Source organism: Rhinatrema bivittatum, chromosome 4, assembly GCF_901001135.1.
Source record: "Rhinatrema bivittatum chromosome 4, aRhiBiv1.1, whole genome shotgun sequence".
Classification (NCBI taxonomy): domain Eukaryota; kingdom Metazoa; phylum Chordata; class Amphibia; order Gymnophiona; family Rhinatrematidae; genus Rhinatrema; species Rhinatrema bivittatum.
The window spans coordinates 123,707,556-123,729,856 of NC_042618.1; the positions used below are offsets into that span (position 1 = coordinate 123,707,556).

The 22,301-nt window shown below is 43.8% G+C and overlaps 1 protein-coding gene across 11 annotated transcripts in view; it reads right to left on the reverse strand.

The window, feature by feature from the left end:
- Window positions 1-6,929: 6,929 nt before the first annotated feature.
- Window positions 6,930-22,301, reverse strand: part of MTA1 (metastasis associated 1) — an 885,916-nt gene continuing 870,544 nt past the window's right edge. For 7 of the 11 annotated variants that reach the window (XM_029598824.1, XM_029598817.1, XM_029598815.1 and 4 more), the window contains one exon: window positions 6,930-8,779. In XM_029598824.1, coding sequence (XP_029454684.1) covers window positions 8,641-8,779 — 139 coding nt within the window. In that variant the 3' untranslated portion in view covers window positions 6,930-8,640. The remainder of the gene's footprint in view (window positions 8,780-22,301) is intronic. The other 4 variants (XM_029598823.1, XM_029598821.1, XM_029598825.1 and 1 more) reach the window with 1 other exon arrangement.

Consider the following 22,301-nt stretch of genomic DNA (forward strand, 5'->3'; position numbering starts at 1 on the left):
TCTGTTGGAAACAGGATGTGGGGCTTGATGGACCCTTGGTCTGACCCAGCATGGCAATTTCTTATGTTCTTATAACCTTCACTGGCAGAGTTCAATCCAGAGGAAAACACCTAAGGAGGAATTCAGGGGGCTCAGCTTCCTTGAGAGAAGCAGCTAGCTGAACTCTGCCATGCTTTTTCTGAGAAGCTCACTGGTGTACCTGCAGTCTAATTATATTTGATCCTGTTGAACGCAGTCAGGTGTTCCTGATCAGGAGAGACATTTTGAGTGTGGAACTTTTTTCTATGATTTTTTGACGAATTTGATAGGAGGGGAGGGGGAAGAGCAGCTAGGGGTGATTGGTGTTGTCATTCCTCTAGAAGGTGGGAGGTACTTGTGGGGAGGGACGGGAGGGGAGGGTTGATCAATATGTTAGTAAGAAGTGTGGGATTAATATCAGAGGGTACATCGCAGACATCTCGAGACCAAGAGGTCACAATTCTAAGTTCACAGGTATTTTTGGGAAGAAGGTTGGTAGTGGTTTTTGCCCTATGAAAGATAAGGGGTTTAAAAATCTTCTCTTGGAATGTTAAGGGGTTAAATACCAACCTAAAGAGGAAAAATCTGTGTAAAGATGCCACTGCCATGAAGGTTGATATTTTATTGTGCCAAGAAACATATCTAAAGAAGAGGCTTGAGCAATTAATGATCTCACAACAATTCCCTTTCCAGTTTTTTGCCTCAGCATCTACTCTTAACAAATACTGCGGGGTGGGAATATTATTCTCAAAGAACATAGTGGTAGATGTGCTTTCTGTCATTAGAGATGTAAATGGAAGATATATTATTGTAAAATTTTGAATAGGAAATACTCTTTATACTCTGGGGAATGTATACTGCCCAAATAAGGGTCAAGGGCAATTTCTAGAGGGTTTTCAGCCACACTGCAGCAATGGACGGAAGGTCAAGTAATTATAGGGGGGGGGGGGGATTTTAATATGAGGTACCCTTTTCTGGATCGTAGCAGGAAGGGAGGAGAAACTTCAAAGTCAAACAGGGCAAGTTTAAAGGCACTGATGACCAATTGGGGGCTAGTAGATATTTGGCACCTGCTACACCCCTCTGAAAGGAACTACACCTTTTTCTCGACAGTCCATAATGTATACTCCCACATTGATTTTATTCTTGTTGAGAAATCTTTTGGGAACGGAGGATTGCAGTCGGAAATAGAACCTATCACATGGTCAGACCATGCTGCAGTATGGCTTACCGTGCAGGGTGGGTCAAAGCAGGACACTAGGTACTTGTGGAGACTGAATGAAAGCCTATTGGAGGATAAAACCTATAACGAGTCCCTGCGGACTGCGATGTCTCAAAATTTGATTGAAAATGATAATGGGGAAGTGTCAGCTGGCACTCTTTGGGAGTGCTTTAAAGTAGTTGCCAGAGGTCATCTAATAGCCAGAGCTTCTTATTTGAAAAAAAGAATGAGAGAAGAAAAGAGTGTCCCTTTTGTACCAAATTGTAAAGTTGGAAATTCGACACAAAAGAAGTCTAAATCAAAACCTAGGTAGGAAATTAGATAAGTTAAGAAGAGAGCTACATGACCTGGATGTACAGACAATTGCATTTCAATTAGATAAAGTGCGACAAGAACACTTTGAGGGAGACAAAGCTAGCAGGCTTTTTTGGCCAAATCTTTTAAAGTTAGAGCTATGAATTACCAGATCTTAAAAATTAAGGATAGAAATGGTAATTTGGTAACTGTAAATGAGAATATCAGGGCTAGATTTTCCCAATTTTATAAGGAGCTGTACCACAAAGAATGGATATCTCTAGCCTGGATATAAATGAATATTTGGGAGAAATAAACTTTCTAAAGGTGGACTCTAGATGACAAGAGAGTCTTAATAAATTGATAAATGAAGAGGAGGTACCAAAGGCGATTGGGGAGTTGAAGATGGGCAAGTCAACTGGGCTCGACGGTGTTGTGTATGGACAATGAAGCGTGGGCCCTTGGTCGCTGTAAGAGATGGCACCTCCCACAGGGTGGGGCCCTTTGGGGACTTGCAGCGATAGGCTAGCTCAAGGCAGAGATGGACACAGAGAATTAGCTTTATTGTACTGCAACGTAGATGGTGACCCGAGGAACAGGTGATGATTCTAGCCAGGAGATGAGGAACCAGATGGCAATGTTCCGTCTGTAGATTGCAGGGTGAAAAAGGCAGTTCCTCAGTCTCAACAGGTCCCAAGAGGGAGATGGGTCCAGTAGTGGTCTACGAAATGAGTTAGGCCGAGAACCCAAGTTTAGATTGAGAAGCCAATAGATCTGGTAGTGGTCCGCTGTGCGGGGTAGGCCGAGGATCTATGGAGAGAGAGATGAGACAATGCACAGACAGAACTGGAGCGGCAGTACTCACTCCGATGCTGGTAGTTGTAGTAGAAGGGAACCCCCGAAGAGCGGAGGTCCCGGACAAACAAGACCCCCATGGAGCGGGTACCTAAGTCGTCCTGGAGTGAGAGTACACAGAGCGGGAGCATCTGGTAACGTGGAGAGATCAGCATGGAGGATTCCTTGCTAACTCATAAAAGGAATCGTGAGCAGAGATAAAATACCAGAGCTAGTGATGTCATGCGGTGAGGACGCCCCCGAGGTTCCCGCCAATACGCACATAAAGGACAGGGCTGCGCGCGTGCCCTAGGTGACTCCTGGAGAAAGATGGCGAACGCAATTGCCCATGCCAGACCGGGGACACTGGAGGGTATGGTGAGGAGAAGCAGAGGCAGCCATCTTTCCAAAATGAACTGAGTCAGGTAGAAAAAAGGTGAGCAATAGAGGGCGCAGCCGTCTGCGACTGACGGGTTCAACAGACTGTTTCTTGGCTGGCTTCTATAAGCAACTTGCTACTGTGGTCGCCCAGCCTTTAGCGTTGGTGTTTAATGACCTTTTGGATAGTGGAAATATAGCCCCTGACACTAATAGAGCCGGAATCATGGTTTTAATGAATCCAGGGAAGGATGCCACACTATGTGGGTAGTATAGGCCCATTTCACTCTTAAATTTGGATCTTAAGATTTTAGCGAAAGTTATGGCCAAGTGGTAAGGAAAGATAGTGGGACATTTGATTCATCCTGATGAAACGGGATTCATTCCAGGAAGACTAGCGGCAAACAATGTGCGGAGAGTGGTAGACCTGATATGGAGGGCAAAGGAAACTTCAACACCATTGGGCCTTCTTACGGTCGATGCTGAAAAAGCATTTGACTTAGTTCATTGGGAGTATCTTTTGCGTACTTGAGCAGTTTGGCCTGGGAGAGAATTTCTTGTCCTGGATAAGGAAGCTTTATTCTAACCCTATTGCCTGTATAAAAGTAAATGGAGGTTACTCCAAAGCCTTCCCAATAGGTAGCGGCACCAACCAGACAGGGATGCCCCCTATCCCCTCTGTTTGCTTTATACTTGGAGCTGCTTGCGATTAACATTCAGGCTATTAGGGAGATTCAGGGCCTTCAGATTGGTGACTCTGAGTACAAACTGTCCATGTTTGTGGACGATGCTCTGTTTACAATAGCGCGCCCAGTTGAGTCCCTGCCCTTCCTAATGAAGGAGCTGATCAGCTTTGGAAAGGTATCAGGCTACCAGCTGAATGCAGAGAAATCTGAATTTCTGAATATTACGCTCCCTTCTGATCAAGTTGCCTTTATTAAGCGAAGCTTTCCATTTAAAATTGCACCAGCGGAGGTAAAATATTTGGGGGTGAAAATTGGAGCAAGATTAAATGTCCTCTTTACTTTAAATTATGATAGGATTTGGGATAACATACAGTGGGACCTCCAAACATGGGAAAGAGCCTCTTTTCCCTGGATGGGGAGAATTTCAATAATTAAAATGAATACCCTTCCCAGACTGAGTTATTTATTCCAGATCTTACCTATTTTAATTCCAGAAGAAAGGATTGTTATCTGGCAACGTAAATTATTTCATTTTATATGGAAGAGAAGGCCCCCTAGAGTGAGCAGACAGATTATATATTTACCTAAAGGTAGATGGGAGATGGGAGTTCCTTGTATTTTAAGGTACTATGTTGGGGCGCAACTTAAGACGGTGATTGACTGGTACTTAAGTGGAAATGAGAAACGATGGGTCTCCCTAGAAAGGGCGCTGCTGAAGGGGATGGCTCCATCTAAGTTAGTGTGGCTCCCTGTTCCCTGTTGTAAACTTCCTAAATTTCTACCACCTACTGTCACTCGCACACTGAAACTATGGGATATGGAAGGAAAAACTGGTAGGGAACTAGAGGTTTTTCTATAGGACATCTATATTTTTTTAATTCCAGTTTTATCCCAGGTTGCTCCAGAACATTGGCTAATAGATGGGAAGGAAAAGGGTGCACGAGATTAGAACAAGTGTGGGATGGCACACATTTGAAGCCCTTTTCAGAGGTTAAGTGTGGTTTCCAGTTAGACTCCTCGGATTTTTACTTTTATCTGCAACTGGTTCAATTCCTATCCCGAAAAGAAGTGAGGCTAGATCTAAATAAAGGTAAATCATTATTTGAGAGATTCTATGAGAAGGCACAATTTGTAACCAAGAGGATATAAAAAATATATAACTTATTGAACAAAGATCCAACTAACCCCCCCCCCCCCCAATGTGGTCACCTGGGAGAAGGATTTGCATAGGAATTTTGGAGAAAGTGCTTGGGATGCCTGCTATGTTAGCATAAGGAAACCTCCATTTCTGCTGCAATTGTGGAGCAAGGTTATAAAATGCTCTAAAGATGGTATCTCCCCCCAGTGAGACTTGGAAAATTCTATCAGTGTCTCAGTAATTTGTGTTGGCTGTGATGTGGTATGGTGGGGTCCTTCTTACATATGTGGTGGGAGTGCCCAAAAGCAGTTTCTTATTGGGAAGTGGTTATTGACTTAATTGTAGAAATTTTGGGAGAAAAAACCCCTGAAGACCCTGCTTTTTTTCTTTTGAATATTCCACTTCCCGAAACAGACCATAATGTGACTTTCTTAGTGCAGCAAATAATTATAGCTGCTAGGGGAGAATTGGCATTCTCTTGGAAAGATATTCAACTTCCCTCTATGCACAAAGTGCATAAAGTTTATTACTTGAATCATCTCACAGCAATTAGGCATAAATGGTTAGCCAAATTTGAAAGACTGTGGCAGCCTTATATTAAATGGCAGCAAAAATGCACCACATGAACATATACGTTGACACTAGGTGAAAGGTGGAAGTTTTGTTTGCCACACATGATCTGGTATGTCTGTGAAATCAAGTGTAGGGGTGGAGGGGGGATGGAAGGGAGCGGGGCTGGGGAAGATATCCAAGATAAATGGAAGGATGACCATCTCCATATTTATTTTATTTATTTATTTAACATCTTTTTTATACCGACATTAAAATACACATCATATCGGTTTACATTGTAACGAAAGGTAGAAATTACATAGAACAGGGGAGGGGAGAACCAGGAGATTATGAATGAGAGAGTAGAAGGCTCTAGGGGGAGCCTGAAAGTTAAAAGAAGGGGAAGGGGAGATCAAAACATATTTACAAACATTAATCGTGGTCATGAATGATAAACATAATTACATAATTACAGCAGGGGGGGCAGGGTGGGTAGGGTGGGTGGCTAGTCTGGGAAGGCCTGGTAGAAGAGCCATGTTTTGAGCATCTTTCTGAATTTCAGGGGGCAGGGCTCCAGACGGAGGTGGGATGGTATGGTGTTCCATTGCGTAGGACCGGCAATAGATAGGGCACGTTTCCTGGTTGCCGAAAGGCAGGCCTTCTTAAGGGGTGGGACTTGAAGGGTGCCAGCAAGGTTTGCTCTGGTGGGGCGGGCAGATTGCGAGAGTTGGAGAGGTTCGCTAAGCCATGAGGGATTGTTCTTGTAAATAGATTTGTGTATAATGGTGAGGGATTTGAAGAGGATGCGGAAAGAGATGGGTAGCCAATGCAGTTCCTTGAGGACTGGGGTTATATGGTCTGTTTTACGTGTGTTGCTAAGGAGTCTTGCAGTGGCGTTTTGAAGTATCTGGAGGGGTTTGATAGTGGAGTAGGGGAGTCCAAGGTAGAGGGAGTTGCAGTAGTCCAGCTTGGATGCGAGGGTGGCTTGGATGACTGTTTTGAAATCGTGTGTGTGAAGTAGGGGCTTGAGTTTTTTGATGATGTTTAGTTTGTAGAAACCGCCTTTAAGGACAGAGCTGATGTGATTTTTTAGGTTCAGAAGAGGGTCGATGAGGACACTGAGGTTTCGGACAGCGGGCTGTGAGGTTTTCATTTTTATCCATATTTTCTGAATTGACTGATGTTTGGCAGAACAAGCCTTTCGGAACATTATGTAGATATGTTATAAGTTATATTGAGGGATTGTCATCTGTACTAATTTGTTTGTTTTATATACGGTCAATCGGACAATCTCAACGGTGTACACTTAGTCATATAAAAGAAAAATACCGGTATATACTTTAGCTTTTATGAAGTGTTAAAAAAAATCTCAGAACATCTTTTGAAAATAATTTGAATTTTATTATAGTGGAAAGGTTGCTAAGATACATAAGTGTTGATTATGTAATTTGTAATTGAGCTGCCTTTGATAAGTAATACATGTTTGTTAAATTGCTATGTTTATTACCCCAATAAAATACAAATTAAAAAAAAAAGTTGGAAATGCTTCAACCATACCCTTAATGGACTTTTTGGTTTATTTCTGACAAGGATCCTTGAATTTATAGTACTATACCATTAATACATGGTTGGTTACCTGTGTGTATACTGCTCATTTTTTCCACTTCATTATTTTCTGTATTTTAATATTAAAATACATTGTTGTTTTAAATTGTATCTTTTTTAATTACTTTGTAAATTGCTTTAAGTTACAGGAGTAATCAATACATGTAAATAAATATTTGCAAAATAGAGACAGACACATAAATTTGACAAAATCTTGATTTCAGTGTTTATTTGCATTGTAAGTAAAGTTAACTGAAATGACTTCATTGTAGGGATTTTAGAAAAAGTTGTATTTCTTCCTGACCAAGGAGACTAACACCATTCCTCAAACCCATGTTGTATGACTCTAAATACAAACTTTGGGTTGCCTTAATGCCAATACAAATGGAATGATTATTTTAATACATGCTTTTTCTGCCTGAAGCAGTGACATGTACAAATCAGCACATGTTACAAATGATTTTTTTTTTTAATTTTTTACATCCTCTCAAAAGCAGGAGCATTTTTGAAACACACCCTCTTAGGAAGAGACATATGAAAAAGAAATTATACATACTTGCAAATACATAATAATTTCAAGAGATGCAAAAAACCTCAAACACAAAAGTTTACAAGGGGAAAAAACACTTACTTTAGACACAGATGTGTTCAAATTAAAACCATTTTCCTCACATTTGTTATATTTAAATTCCCTTTAACAGGGGAAAACGTACAGTAACGCAGCACTCACAAGCCAGGCTCTTCCCCAAAACACTGATGAGCAAACAAGTTCAGAGAAAAGGCAAAATATCCATGGTCTTCATGTACTGGACTCCTACACACAGAACCAAGCTTTTCTGAAAAGCAATTTACTACACTGACTGCATTTTACTGTGCTTGTACTCCCTTGCTAATACAGCACTTCTAACCCTTAGGAGTCTGCAGGTTCATTTTTCTGAGCTGAAAATATTGCCTCAGACACCAAAGGGTTAACAGGCATAGTTATCTCCTATAGCCTCTCATGTTATTTTGAGCAGCAGCAGCAGCAGCAGCAGCCTGGTGTGAATAACCAGAGAAAAATGTCAAACTGTTTGGATTAACATGGTTATATGATCTTACTGCCAACCACTCCCACCTCATGCCTTCAACAGAAAAACTACAAAACAGAGTAGGTCAGACTTGGTCACTTGCTTTCAGTGTAACATTTTGCAAGAAAATTAGCTGAATTCTGAGCTCACCCTTTTCAATCTAAAGTGCATGAGCACCTAAGTAAACCTAAGTCCATAGAGGCATTATATGCTTTCCAGCATTTTTTTCCTATGAAAGTTACTTGAAAATACAAGAGAGCGAGCCAAGAAGACTAGCTGACTGTTGCTGGCTTTCTACATCCATTTCTTCCACAGTATCCATTTGAATTTAAGTTTTATCTACAAAAAAATGGCACCTTCCAAAAAAAGAGAAACAAAACAAAAAAATACCATACAATGCAGCCTCATAAAAGCAAGGCTTAGCAATGATAGCGCGTTACATATTCACAAAACTTAAGAATTCTATTCTTAATTCCATCAGAGGAATTAACAAAAGCTAAAAATTACTGTTCCACATTCTCTGAATAAGTTAAACTTACTTTCTTCTCCACCTGTCAACAAAGAAAGAGGGTAAGGATCATCTATAAGCTAAGAAAAAATATATGCTAACAAAACAAAACAAACAAAAAAGAGAGAAGTCTTTTTTTTTGTTAATGCTAAATGATAGCACATAGTTCCTTGTTATGTCTTTTAAAATATGCAAACAGCTTATAAGAAAAATTTCCACTCTTCGATCATTAGATCCATCCTTGCCATAAAATCTCAAGTCTGAGAAAAAGATTTATCAAGCAGATTTGTACAGCTTGAAAGTGTCACAGTGGGATGTACCACAGCAGACAGACTGCATTAATCCTCAATTATGATTGGCTCGTCATTCACAGGCTGTCTTAACTGTGCTGCCTGGGTCTGCCTTATGACAATGGGCTTGTAGGGACGTCTGGCAGCTCGTTTAGTTTCAGAAGACGAAAGTAGCTTACGAATCTTCCTACAGAAAATGGAAAGAAATATTTATTGTTGGATAGTTTGATTATTTAGCAGTCTATTCTTATGTAATACAAAGGGTATAAATGAAAATTTTTTTTTTTAAATTTTCAGTTTTGCATAATAAAATACATTGTTTCCTTGTTACAGAAAATGCAATGAACACAGAAATAATTTACAATGATCTCAATCAAAAAAAGAAATAAGTCGTAGACATTCCTTTTTAGAACCAATATACTATATAGGGGGAGATAAAGCGTACAAATACCTGGAGGTAGGTGATAAAGGAAAATGATAAATGGAAATAGTCATAATTCCTGCTCAAATCACAAATTCAGGACATCACAATCAATTTATCCCACCAAGCCAAAGTTACACTTGGTTCAGGAATCCCAGCACAGGACCCAGAGATGATCTTTGCGTTCAGGAAAAATTGCAACTGAGATAGATAAAAAACCAAACAAATCCAAAAAAGTATACGCCAACCACTTGTGCTTTTGATAGTAGAGCAAGAAATGTTTTCGTCCTATCTACACTATGATTGTCAATATAATTGTCTATTCCGAAAATTTTTTAATTTGTTTGTATTTATGTATTGCTTAATTATGTATGTGTGATTATGTAAACCGCCTAGAAGGATAGTTCCCTACCCATTGTGTGGTATATAAAACGTTTAAATAAATAAATAAATAAATAAATAAACTTTACATAGTTCTGGGTAAATCCATATTCTTTGTCCTAAAAATAAAGCAGTTCTAAAGCAAAAGTACAAATGAAAAATCATGTCTCTTTCTTACTGAAAGCCAAATGCCACAAAAGAGTTGCTCTATCTGGTTCCTCTTCCTATGACTTCTCCAAAATTGCTGTCAAATTCAATCTGCCACTGGAAATATTTGGATCTTTCTGTCCCTCTGCAGATTTACCAGATGGTAAAAAAACAACATTACTCAAAAGAAGGTATCGCTTTACTTGGAAGCTTAAGAACTTCTGAAATGTATTTCTTAAGTGTGATAAGTAGAGGCTCAAGGTGAACTTTCGGGAAGTTGACAAATCTCAGATTTAATGATTTACAAGCATTTCTACTTTACAAGGCACTACCATTTGATCTTGAGTAAACATTGCTTTAGTGCTGTAGACTTCCCTGAAATTTTTCCAATTCCCCAACTTTTTTTTTCTAAGGCCTTGCATGGTCTTTTCTTGTGATGAAGCTTGCAGTTCAATTGTAGATATTAAATCAGCAATATCCATAGAGCATTTAGAAACTGAAATCACATAGTCCAGATACAGTCCAGTTTTACTATTGGTAGCCTCACTAAACCTGAACTCAATTTGAGTTCAATAAGGGGCAAAGACCAGTAAAAGTGTCCCAGTCTTATATATAAGCAGCAGCCCCTCTAAGGCGGCTGCTTATATTTCCAACCCTGGTTCAGCTGATTGTACTGGGATTCTACTAAAGTCTGCAGAGGACCAAGAGTCAACTGCACGGTCAGAGCCTCTACACCAGCGGAGGTTAAACATCCCTTGCTTTGGCACTCACAAAATGCCATGCACTACCATTCTCATTTGTCCTGTGGTTGGAGAGATGTCCTTTATGCCGGGGCTGGGGTGACATCTGTGTGAGCAGCTTCCTCTTCAGACCCACCTATGAATACTCCTGATCTCTTTGAGCTAGAAAGGCAGACAGCAAAGGAAGAGATAAAGGTTGGTCTTGGCAGTGGAGGCTTGTGGGAGATAACTCGTCATCTTCTCTTTTGGAGCCATTTGCAGTAGTAAGAAAAAAAGAAAAATCAACCAACTAAAAAATAAACCTGAGAATTTTCACAATGCATCTGCTCATGCCATTGTTATCTTGATTCCCCTATAATTTTGAGTTGCTTGAGACAATGTACAAAGAAGGAACAATAAAACTAATTCACAATCAGTGTGTGTGAAGAAAAAGGTGTACTCCTAATTTCTTTAGCACAACTGACTAATTAGAATTAGGTGCTTAAATAACTGGGTAACAAGTAAACTACCCTGAAGAGTAAATCTTAACAACTGGTTTGGGCATCCTGTCCTATATAGACAGGATGGTCCTACATAGGATCAAAAGGTTTTGAGCTGGGTCTTCACCATATAAGTTAATGGAAATTCATCTTGCCATGATCAAAAGAAATTTCAGACGACTTATGTAAAGAATGACTGATGCTCATTTGTCTGGACATGGTTACAAGACTATTTCTAAAGATGTAGGGCTCATTCAGAGTGAATCATGAGAGATGATTACTGTGGATGGACAGTGAAGAACAGATGCTGTTGGTTCCACTAGACATGTCCTCTAACTTTGACTTGGTTGACTATTCGATGCTCTTAGATGCAAATGCCTTGGGCTTAGACATTGAATGATCCAGTGAATTGCTTCCTTGTTTAATTTATTTTGTGGGGTCCCTTAATGTTCTTTTCTATCACCCCTTCTTTTTAATGTGCTTGCAAAACTTAGGTGAGTCACTGAGTGCCTTAGAAATAAGAGGGTACATATGTGGTGGCAACATGCAAATCATCATGCAACTGCAATCTGAAAGCACTGGGGCTTTGTCAAAATTAAATTTGGGATTGACTGAAATTTCTAAATGGATCTTGGGGAGTAAGTTGATTCTAGATTCTCAGAAAACAGATTTTATTAATTGGGAATGCTGAGCTGGCTAATTGTCCCTTTACTGTAAATGTGGAATCGAGTTGTATAGGGATCTCTAATGTGGTTAATAGTCTGAGAGTGAAATTAGACTCTGCTTTCAGCTTAGTGGTTAGGAATGCTTTTTTTTTAAACTGAGAATTGACAGAAGGCTATGTCCTTTTCTGAATCTTCTTTCTAAACAGCAGTTTATTATGTTGGTATTGGCAATTAATAAACGTTTAAATAACAGACATAATTGGAGTGAATTAACAGCCTATGCATGGGCCTAACAGATTGCCTTAAGTATAGGCTGCAAGTGGTCCAAAATACTGCAGCCAGGTTGATATATAATTGCTTTAAATGCTGAGAGCTTTGCACTAGTTGCTGATATATTCTCAGATGCAGTTTAAATTTTTATCATTGATTTTTCAGTTGATTAAAGCAAATGGTCCCCTTTATCTACAATCAAGACAAAGGTCTTTGCTAATGGTTCCCTCGAAGGTGAGATTGAGATCTAGAACATTTTCAACACTGGCTCCTGTACTTTGGAATAGTCTATACTAGATATTTGGTTGGAACAGAATTACCTTCTGAAAAAAAGATTAAAGTATGGATTTTCCCTTGGTAGAAGATCAAGTATTGGAAGTGAATGGAGCACAGTATGGTTATTGGAGAGCTGGGAAAAGAGACTAAGGGCCTCATTTTCCAATATCGCATTGGTAACGCATTAGGGGGCGTTTCCAATGCAAATGAGGCTTCTTTCGTGCAGCGGGGAAACATCGCGTGCGGTGATGTTTTCGCCGTTTGCGAAAACATTAGCGCCATTTTCCCGGTGCGCGAGGAAACACCCGAAGAAACATCGCAGCACACGATATTGTCGGTATCCGAAGAATCATCATCACAGCACACAATAGTTGTCAGTAGCAGAGAGAGAGAGAGAGAGAGAGAGAGAGAGAGAGAGAGAGAGAGAGAGAGAGAGAGAGAGAGAGAGAGAGAGAGAGAGAGAGAGAGAGAGAGAGAGAGAGAGAGAGAGAGAGAGACTTACTATAGTGCCTATGCCCTAGACAGGTATTTGAATCCCTATGGGAGGGCCACCTACTAACTCGGGGTGGGGATTAGGTAAGAGCGTCGGGGGTTGGGGGCCACTTTCGCATTCCACATGAGACGTACGGAAAGAACAGTGGTCCCTAGTGAAGATTTGCTGGCCGTCGGAGTGAGGACGCTCACTCCAAGAAGAGGTTTGGGCCATGTTTCACTCATTGCCCAAACCTCTTCTTGGAGTGAGCGTCCTCACTCCGACGGCCAGCAAATCTTCACTAGGGACCACTGTTCTTTCCGTACGTCTCATGTGGAATGCGAAAGTGGCCCCCAACCCCCGACGCTCTTACCTAATCCCCACCCCGAGTTAGTAGGTGGCCCTCCCATAGGGATTCAAATAACTGTCTAGGGCATAGGCACTATAGTAAGGCGCTCGCTCGCGCTCTCTCTCTCTCTCTCTCTCTCCAGGCTGTCCGGACATATCGTGGACCGCGATAACCCTTTATTGGCCCGTAACGCAAATCAGAGGGTTGTAGTTATTAGCCACGCTACCACTGCGGCTGTTTCGCCGCACACGATAAACTGGTTCCCGTTTTACATATGCTCCGCCCCAACTCCGCCCCCTGACTACCAAATTACTAATTTGCATTCGCAAATCGCGTTAACGGCTGTTAGCGCGATTTGCGAATTTATCGCACGCGGTAAACTGCTTGGAAAATGAGGCCCTAAGCTGTTTGTCTGTTGGTCTGTGGTATGATGGGTGTCTCAGGTTTGACTTTGTTACTTTATATTTTTAACTTGTTTTGATAATGATTTAATAATATTCTGTACATTGCTTTGGGTGACCTTATTTGTGGCCAGGACTGTGGTTTAGAAATTTGATAAACAAACTATACAACTGCTTACCTGGCCAGGATGAAAAATCAAACAGTGAAATACTAACAGAAATTAAAATTGGCAACACAATAATGGGAGATTTCAGTTACTCCAATATGACTGGTAAAGATTTTAGATATCATAAATGACTGCTTCATAGAGCAGATGGTCCTAGAACCAAAGAGAAGGGGAACTCTTTTAGATCTAGTCCTCCATTGAATGCAAGACCTGATGCAAGAGGAAATGTGGTGGGGCTGCTTAGCAATAGTTATAATACAATCAAATTTAATATAATCACTGGAGGAAGGATATTAAGTAAAACTACTGCAGAAGCATTTAACTCTTATTTCTTATATTCTTTACTGGAATTTAAGCAAAGCATGCATAAAGACCAAATCAAGATAAGAACTGAGATAGAAGTAACAAAAGAAAAACATTATACATTATAATTATTCACTCATATTCTTCAAAATCCTCATATGAAGCCAAATATGTAAACAGAAAAAAAAAAGGAAACAATTACATAGCTACAATAACCAGCAGTTTAATTAAATAATATTATATATCTACCCCTTAGAACAATCATTACTTCCTAAGCAGCTAATTGAATATCAGACGATTTATCTTTTATAAAGGTTTCCAGGTGGGAGGGATCAATGAAGGTGTACTTATTTCCTTGGAAGGATATCAAGCATTTACAAGAAAATTAAAAAAACAACAAAAAAAAAAACACCTCCCAGGAACTGAACCTTTGATTTTAAAGACAAAAAAGATCTACTTAACTGTGTTTCATGGGACACATCTAGAAAATCTGCACAGGAGCACCATAAAACTTCTCAGCCTCACATTTAAAATAGTGTCATAGAGGAGGGTCACGTGATGTGATAGCTGGGTAGACGTGTTCCTACCTAGCTCCTGCTCTGCTCCGCTCACCGCGTTGAATATCCCGGCGGCAATTTTTATTTTTTGGACGCTGTCTCACCCAAGTGGTTCCTTATGACCACGGTGCGTTCCCGCGGTAAATTGCCGACCTCGCAGACGCCGAAACCGCCCCGCAAGGAGAAGGAACGGTCCCGGGACTCTGACCCCAACATGGCCGCCCCTTCAGAAGGTGACGGCACGCACCCCGATCCCCCGCTTACCCTGACCGATATTAAAAGCGCTATCAAGGAGGCGCTCGACGAAAAATGGTCTCTCCTCACCGCGCAGCTTAGTGCGGTCCAGGAAACTATCGCGGCGCTGCCCCCCCGGCTAGATGCGGTTGAGGCCCGGGTTTCAGACATTGAAGACGCCGCACTTACTCAAGCTTCTAAAATGGCCGCCCAGGAAAAATCCGTTTCGGCCCTGCAAGCCAAAGTTGATGACCTCGAAAATAGGGCCCGCCGTGATAATCTGCGGTTCCTTGGCTTCCCCGAGCAGATTGAAGATTCTACCCTGTGCTCGATGCTGGAGGCATGGCTGCCTGAAGCGCTTGATCTCCCCCATTTACAGGGTAAGCTCGTGGTGGAGAGGGCCCACCGGCTGGGGGTCAGAGGAGCACCGTCTGGGAGATCACGCTTAGTTATTGCAAAAATCCATAATTTTGCTCACAAATCGGAAATCTGGCGTGCTTCACGCGCCAAACGGGACTTGCACTATCAAACTCATCGCATTCAAATCTTCCAAGATTTTTCTGCTGCGGTCTCGGCGGCCCGGCGGGGCTTTGCCGCGATCTGCACTACTTTACATAATAAAGGAGTCAAGTTCGCCCTGCTATTTCCCGCCCGTTTGCGGATTTGGGTGGCGGGACAGGCTCATACTTTTGATACTGCGCCTCTGGCCCGAGACTTTGTGGACCGTATGGATACTTGAGGGGGGCGTTGTTCTTTTTTGTGGATAACAAGCTCTGCGCCCCCTCCTAAGGCCTGATGGACGCCCATGGACGCCCGAGGACTTTCCCCATTTTTGGCTGACTCACCCACCGCGATTGGCGGCCCGTATTTGAGTTTTTTTCCATGGAGTGCTCGTGGATTTTGTGGAAGGTTTTTTTTATTGTTTTTTTTTGGGTGGCGACGCACAGCGGCCACCCTCGTGGGGTGCTAATGGATTTTTTTTCTTTTTTTTCTGCCTCAGGGGGCCGTTTCAATTTTTTTTGAGTTTTTCCGGATTGAATGACCCGCCCACTGGACACAGGGACCCTGGGATTATCCAGCCGGCCCACCTCTGTTTTTGCCTATTATTTGATTGTTAAGTTATTTTGTATCTAGTTTTTGGTACTGTTTTTTTTTGTTGTACTCTCACTTGCCTTCTCTTTCCCAGGCCAGGACGATTACCTGGGATACCTTAGGGATTATGGGCGAGTGAGGACGGCCGTAGGGGGCTGCTTTGGGGGTCTAGCATCCCGGAAACGGGTGTTGTATGGCTCGGAGTGGGGTCCACTTTTGGTTAGTATGGTTGGTAGTATGTTTGAGGGGGGGCTTTGTCTTGAGTGGATGTTGGGGTTCGTGGGTAGTGAGACTATAGTTGGGTGTTGGGGTCGCTGGGGGTGGAAGGGTTTCTGAGGGGTATGGGTAGGAACACATCAGACCGTGTACTCTTATCTCTTTACGAGATTTCATGGCTGAACGACCGCTAGTCGGTCCGGGGAGTTGGGGGGGGGACAGCTGGGGAAGGGGTTGGGGGGTTGGGTGGGGGGTGGGGATAGGGGAGGTGGGCGGGTTGGTTTTTCTCCGGACACTACTGTGGCACTCTACGCATGTATCAATTTTGTATGCAGTGGTTCACGTTCTCACACGGTGGCGTGTGGGGAGGTCTCGGCTGGGAGGGCCTTCTCACGGGATGATTGGTTTTCAGCTCGGTTTTCGCCTTTTTGGGGTGCAGACATGACTTTACCCACTAGATTTGTGTCTTGGAATGTCTGTGGGCTACATTCCCCCATTAAGCGCACTAAAATTTTGACGTGGCTCAAGCGGAAATCCACAGTTGTGGCCTTCCTGCAGGAGACGCATTTGACGTCCCAGGAACATAATAAACTGCGGAGGGAGTGGGTGGGTGCGGTGTACAGTGCCGAGGGCTCCACCAAATAAGCAGGGGTGGCAATGCTACTTCATAAAAGTCTCCCTATAAAAATTGTTAAGGACATTGTTGACCCCTTAGGCAGGTATATTATTCTGATTACTGAGCTTTATGGTAAATCTGTTGTGCTGTGCAATGTTTATGCCCCGAATGTTTATGATCATGCCTTTTATGCTGCTCTGTACGCCCATCTTCTTCCTTACTTGCATGCGACTCTGCTCTTGGGTGGGGACTTTAATACCATCCGGGATGCGGCGTTGGATGCCTCCACGTCCCGGCAACCGGAGCGTTTTATGGGGAAGGGCCCTCAATTTTTGGAACAATCCTTGCATGTCATGGACGCTTGGCGAGTGTTGCACCCCATGGAGAAGGATTTTACCCACATTTCTAGGGCGCATTCCTCTTTTGCGCGGTTGGATTATTTTTTGATAAGTGACCACGCTTTTTCAAATGTGCAGGCTGCGGGCATAGACAATATAGTTATCTCTGATCATGCTCCAGTTTGGATCGACTTGTGTCTGACCGGTGGGTGGCGGGGCAGTCAGGGCTGGCGTTACCCGTATTTTCTAGCTCATGATAAAAAATTCCATGAATGTTTACGCAGCAAATGGGCAGACTTTGTGGCCGATAATCACGCGCATGTTCAACAACCCTCCCTTTTTTGGTATACTGCTAAGGCGGTTCTCCGTGGGGAAATTATCTCCTATGTGGCCCATCATAGGCGGATGCGGGACAAGCAGATCCTGGCTCTCACTACCCAATTGCGGAAGGCTAGGCAGTCCCTGGCGCGACGGGATACTAAGACGACCCCTTTTGGCTTTCGAACGCTTCAGATGGCACTCAATTCCCTGATTCACCAGAGGGCGACTAAGAGCTATCTGTACTATCGCTTCCAATTATATCAATACAGTGACAAAGCTGGCAAATTGATGGCCAATTTGATCCGGTCGGCGCGGCCGAGTCGCTTTGTCCCGGCGTTGCGAATCTCCCCTACTGAGGTCGCTAGTGATACCAAATTAATTCTTCAAGGCTTTCGCACGTTTTACTCTACCTTGTACTCCACTGAGGATGGGGGGGGGGGCGGAGGGTGAGCGATTTTGCTCGGACCTACCACTGCCTCAGTTGACGGCGCTCCAGCGGGACGCCCTCAACCAGCCCATCAGTACCCGGGATGTTCTTCTGACTATCCAACAATTGCATGATTTTAAGTCACCAGGGCCAGACGGTTACACGGCGGAATTTTTCAAAGTTATGAAAGACCAAATAGCGGGCCCATTGGCTGCGGGGTACTCGGAGATGGTTTCCCGGGGCTCTTTTCCGGAAGGGGAGAATAAGGCGTTTATTACCCTCTTACCAAAGCCCGGGAAGGACCCTCTTCTACCGGGGTCTTACCGCCCCATTTCCCTTTTAAATTTAGATCATAAAATTTTGGCAAAAATCCTGGCTGATCGCCTGGCCGCGATCTTGCCCACCTTGATCGGCGATCACCAGGTGGGCTTTGTTCGCCAGCGGTATGCTTTGGCGAACATTAGGAGAGTGCTGACGGCGATGACTATATGTCGCTGGTTGGAGGAGCCTCACCTGGTCATCAGTTTTGATGCGGAAAAGGCATTCGACCGGGTGGAGTGGCGGTACCTGTTTCGCCTGTTGGAACAGATGGGATTCGGAGGTTTTTTCCTTCAAGCTGTACGCCTGTTGTACGCGGACCCCAGGGCAGTGATCCTGTTAAATGGCAGTCGATCTGACGAGTTCAAGGTGACGCGGGGGACGCGCCAGGGCTGCCCTCTGTCCCCGCTGTTATTTATTTTGCAATTGGAGCCCTTTTTGTTAGCGTTGCACCAGGAGCGGGGAATACGAGGAGTCCGCTTTGGCTCCAGGATTTTTAAAGGGGTGGCCTTTGCTGATGATTTGCTTGTCCTTGTCACGAAGCCTCATGATTCCGTCCCTCGCCTCCTTTCTTTGATTGAATTGTTTGGGGTCTTTTCGGGCTTACAGATGAATACCCATAAATCCTCGGTGCTGGCTTACCCGGCGTCGTTATCGACCACTTGGCCGGGGGACTTTCCGTTACACTGGGCTCAGGGTCCTCTTCGATACCTGGGGGTGTACATTCCTGTGGCCCCTGATCAGATTTACCAGGCTAACGTCCCGGGGCTTTTGAGGGACACAGCCGACAGTCTGCTCCGATGGAAAAACATACCTCTCTCCCTTAGTGGCCGGATTAATCTTTTTAAAATGTGTTTGCTCCCCAAGTGGCTTTACTTCCTCCAAAATGTCCCCATCCTTCTTAAACGGGCAGACTTGCGTTACCTGGATATTCTGCTGCGAAAATTTTTTTGGCGAGGGGGGAAGTCGCGTGTCCCATTGTCCTGGTTGCAGGCAAAATGGGGGCGGGGAGGTTTGGGGGTACCGGACCTGGGTCTGTATAATTTAGCTTGTAATTTGCGGGTCCTTCGCGACTGGTTGTTAGACTCGGGGACTTTTACCTCCATCGAATCTGAGAGGGCTTTACAGGCCCCTATTGCGCCTGCTTATGGGTTACAGGCACCTTCGGCTAAACTACCCTCGATCTTGGTGACCTCACCTTTGGTTCGACCCCTCCGCTTATCCTGGTGGCGGGTTGCCCGAAGGTTGAGTATCTCCCCTCACTGTGCTTACTTCCTCCCGGTCCGGGGTAACGCAGAGTTTACCCCGGGAATGCAATCTGTGGGGTTCCAGACATGGCAGGCACATGGGGTCACTCATTTGGGACATTTGTTTACCTCCGAGGGGCAGATCTTCACATTTCGGGAAGTTAAGGAAACATATGGGCTGGGGACAGTTCACACGTTCTCTTATTTGCAACTGTCGCACTACCTACGATCTCTTCCGGAGGCACATAAGGACCCAGCCACTTTCCAGTCCCTAAAACGGTTGTTTCAACTAGAGGGCCGCGCGGTACCTTCTTTGTCCCATTATTATTCCAAGTTGCGATTGGTAGGGGGGGGGTGACATGTTTGTACTGTTGGCCACCCGCTGGACTAATGATGGTGATTTTGCCCTTACCCCGAATATTATTAAGGTGTGTTTTCGTCGTGCAGCCAAGATCTCGGTTAACCAATATTACAGGGACATGCAATATAAGTTTTTGTGTAGGGCGTACATTGCCCCTCAGATGGCTTATCACTTTAGGCTGGTCTCTGGGGCGGGGTGCCCTAGGTGTGGTCGGGCCTTGGGCACCTTGTCGCATGTTTTTTGGACTTGCCCCCCGATTAAACGGTTTTGGGGGCGTATTGCGGATTATCTGGCTGATTTCTTGAATGTAGTTATTCCTGTTACCCCCTTGTGGCTCTTATTTGGTTGTATATCGCCCATTCGCATCCGAGATCTTGGCTCACGCTTACTTGTGGCAAAGGCTTGTATTGTAGGTAAGAAAATCATCCTCTCCAACTGGCGGTCGACGGACGCTCCGTCTTATTGGGCGTGGAGGAACGGATTTCATTCGCTGATGACCATGGAGAATATGCTGGCTCGACACTCACCCAATGCTAGACGACGATTTCTTTCGGTGTGGCAGCTGTATATCCAGACCCTTCCGCATCGAACCCGGAGTTTGCTCCTTAATGCTTGATGGCCCGGCTCGGACTTTCTTTGGTGCCTTGTGGGAACGGTGGACTGCATTGACCTGCTGCATCTTGGACTTCTTGAGGCTGATGTTCCGGAGATTTTGGGGGGTGGGGGGGATGGGGGGAGGGGGGTCTGTTGATGTTAGCTGCTGATTGTAACATATGCCGGGGGTGGGTGCAGAACCACCCCACCTCCGGCTAGTTGTTTGTTTTTTTACTTGACTGAAAATAAAAACCGTTATACCTTAAAATAGTGTCATAGAATTAGTTCTTTATCTAATTCTACTACAAAGGTAGAATTAATGTAGCCCTTGCAGTTATGGTATCTTGTGAATCTAATAAAAAAAGCTGAGAAATTAGAACTATTAAACGATGTAAAAACATCAATATTTCCTTCTTCTGTAATTTGCCTCTTCATTTCATGGACTTAGAAACATCTTGAAAGAGCAATTTCTTTATGCTCCATAATTTGCAATACTTCCTTCATATATTTCCTAAATAACTCTAGAGGAGCGGTCGGGGGGCAGGGTAGGGCAGGGACAAAGCCTCCATTTGCCGCTGTGCCCAGGATCGCAGGCCGGCTGTTGGCCGGCGTGTGCAACCTTTGCCTGCCCAGAGGCAGGTGCAACTTATAAAATAAAGGTTAGGGGGGTTTTAGGTAGGGCTGGGTGGCGGGCGGAAGGAAAGTTCCCTCTGAGGCCACTCAGATTTCGAAGCAGCCTAGAAGGGAATGGGGAAAGCCAGCAGGGCTCCCCAAGGGCTCGGCGTGCACAAGGTGCACTATTGTGCAGCCCCTTGCGTGCCCGGATTTTATAACATGCGTGCAGCTGCGCGCGCATGTTATAAAATCGGGCGTACATTTGTGTGCGCAGAGTAGCGCGCACAAATGTAGGCCACACGTGTAGGTTTTAAAGTCTGCCCCAAAGTTTTTTGCTCTCAAGGTGTTTTCAAGAGATTTCAATTTTGAATGCATATAAATGCAGTCTTTCATATTTGCAGCAATTGATGTCTGAACATTACCAACTGAGTTAAAAAATGAGGCACATTGCATTAATACTTTCAACTTTATTGTCCAGATCTTTTAACTTGGACACTACTCAAATGGTAAACAAAGAAAGTTGTGCAATAGACTGCCTCAGAGTAGAATCAGGTCATGTGTAATGTCCATATATCTTTTTTATGGTAATTTCATCCGTTCAGCTAACTTTCCATTGGCCTCCAAACTTATACAGCCAGATGTTGTTTCAAACACCAATGGATTAGGAATAGGAACTGCTACTGAAATATCCTCTATCACTGGTAGAAGGCTTGGCAAAGCACTACCAGAGATGGAAGAGCACTCCAAGGAGATCAGAGGAAGAGCGGAAGATTGAGCCATATCACTCACCACAGTCTCCGGTTGAGATGTTACAAGGAGAGCAACCAAAGAAGTCAAAACAGGTTTAAAGAAACCAGCACTTCCCAAATATGTTTCCTCTTGACGCTTGGAAAAATGAAGTAGGTTGGGGTGGTGGGGAAGGAACTCCAGAACTCAGACTTCAACTAAAATTTCCCATGGAGTACTTCCCAGTTGCAGAATGGGTTGAATCAGGTGGCTATCTAAAGGACCTTTTACTAAGGTATTCCCTTTTCTTTTTCTCCCCATAATCACTCTTCAAAATTTGTGCCAAGGGGCTGTGCACTTTTGGTGCACGGCTTTGGCATGTTGGTGGCGGCTTGCCACAGGGCGCCTGGATAATTAGATTTGGTGCTAGACCCCCAGATGTTAGCTGTCCTCCCTTCTGCCAGATGGGATGCAGAGACCAACAGTGAGAAAGGCAGGTAGGCTTGAGCACTTGCCATAGGGCACCTGGATAAGTAGCATCAGTGCTAGGACCCCCAGATGTTTTCTGCCAGATGGAATGCAGAGACCAACAGCAAGAAAGGCAGGCAGGCTCGAGCACCTGCCACAGGACGCCTGGATAAGTAGCGCTGGTGCTAGGATTCCAGATGGTAGCTGTCCTCCTTCAGCTGGATGGAATACAGAGACCAGCAGTAGGAAAGGCAGGCAAGCTCCATAAGAATTTAACTTTAAACAGGGAGACTACAATAAAATGAGGACATTAGTTAGAAAAAAAATCCAAGAGGTCCATATTCAAAGCCATTAGACGGATGTTATTAGTTTATTTATTTAAAATACTTATATACCGCACCCTCCAAAGTTCAGGGCAGTTTGCAGTAAAACATACATAAAGTTAAAAAAAAATAAAAGCAATTATCTGTCTAATTGGCTTACCTGGCGATATTCAGACTTTATCCAG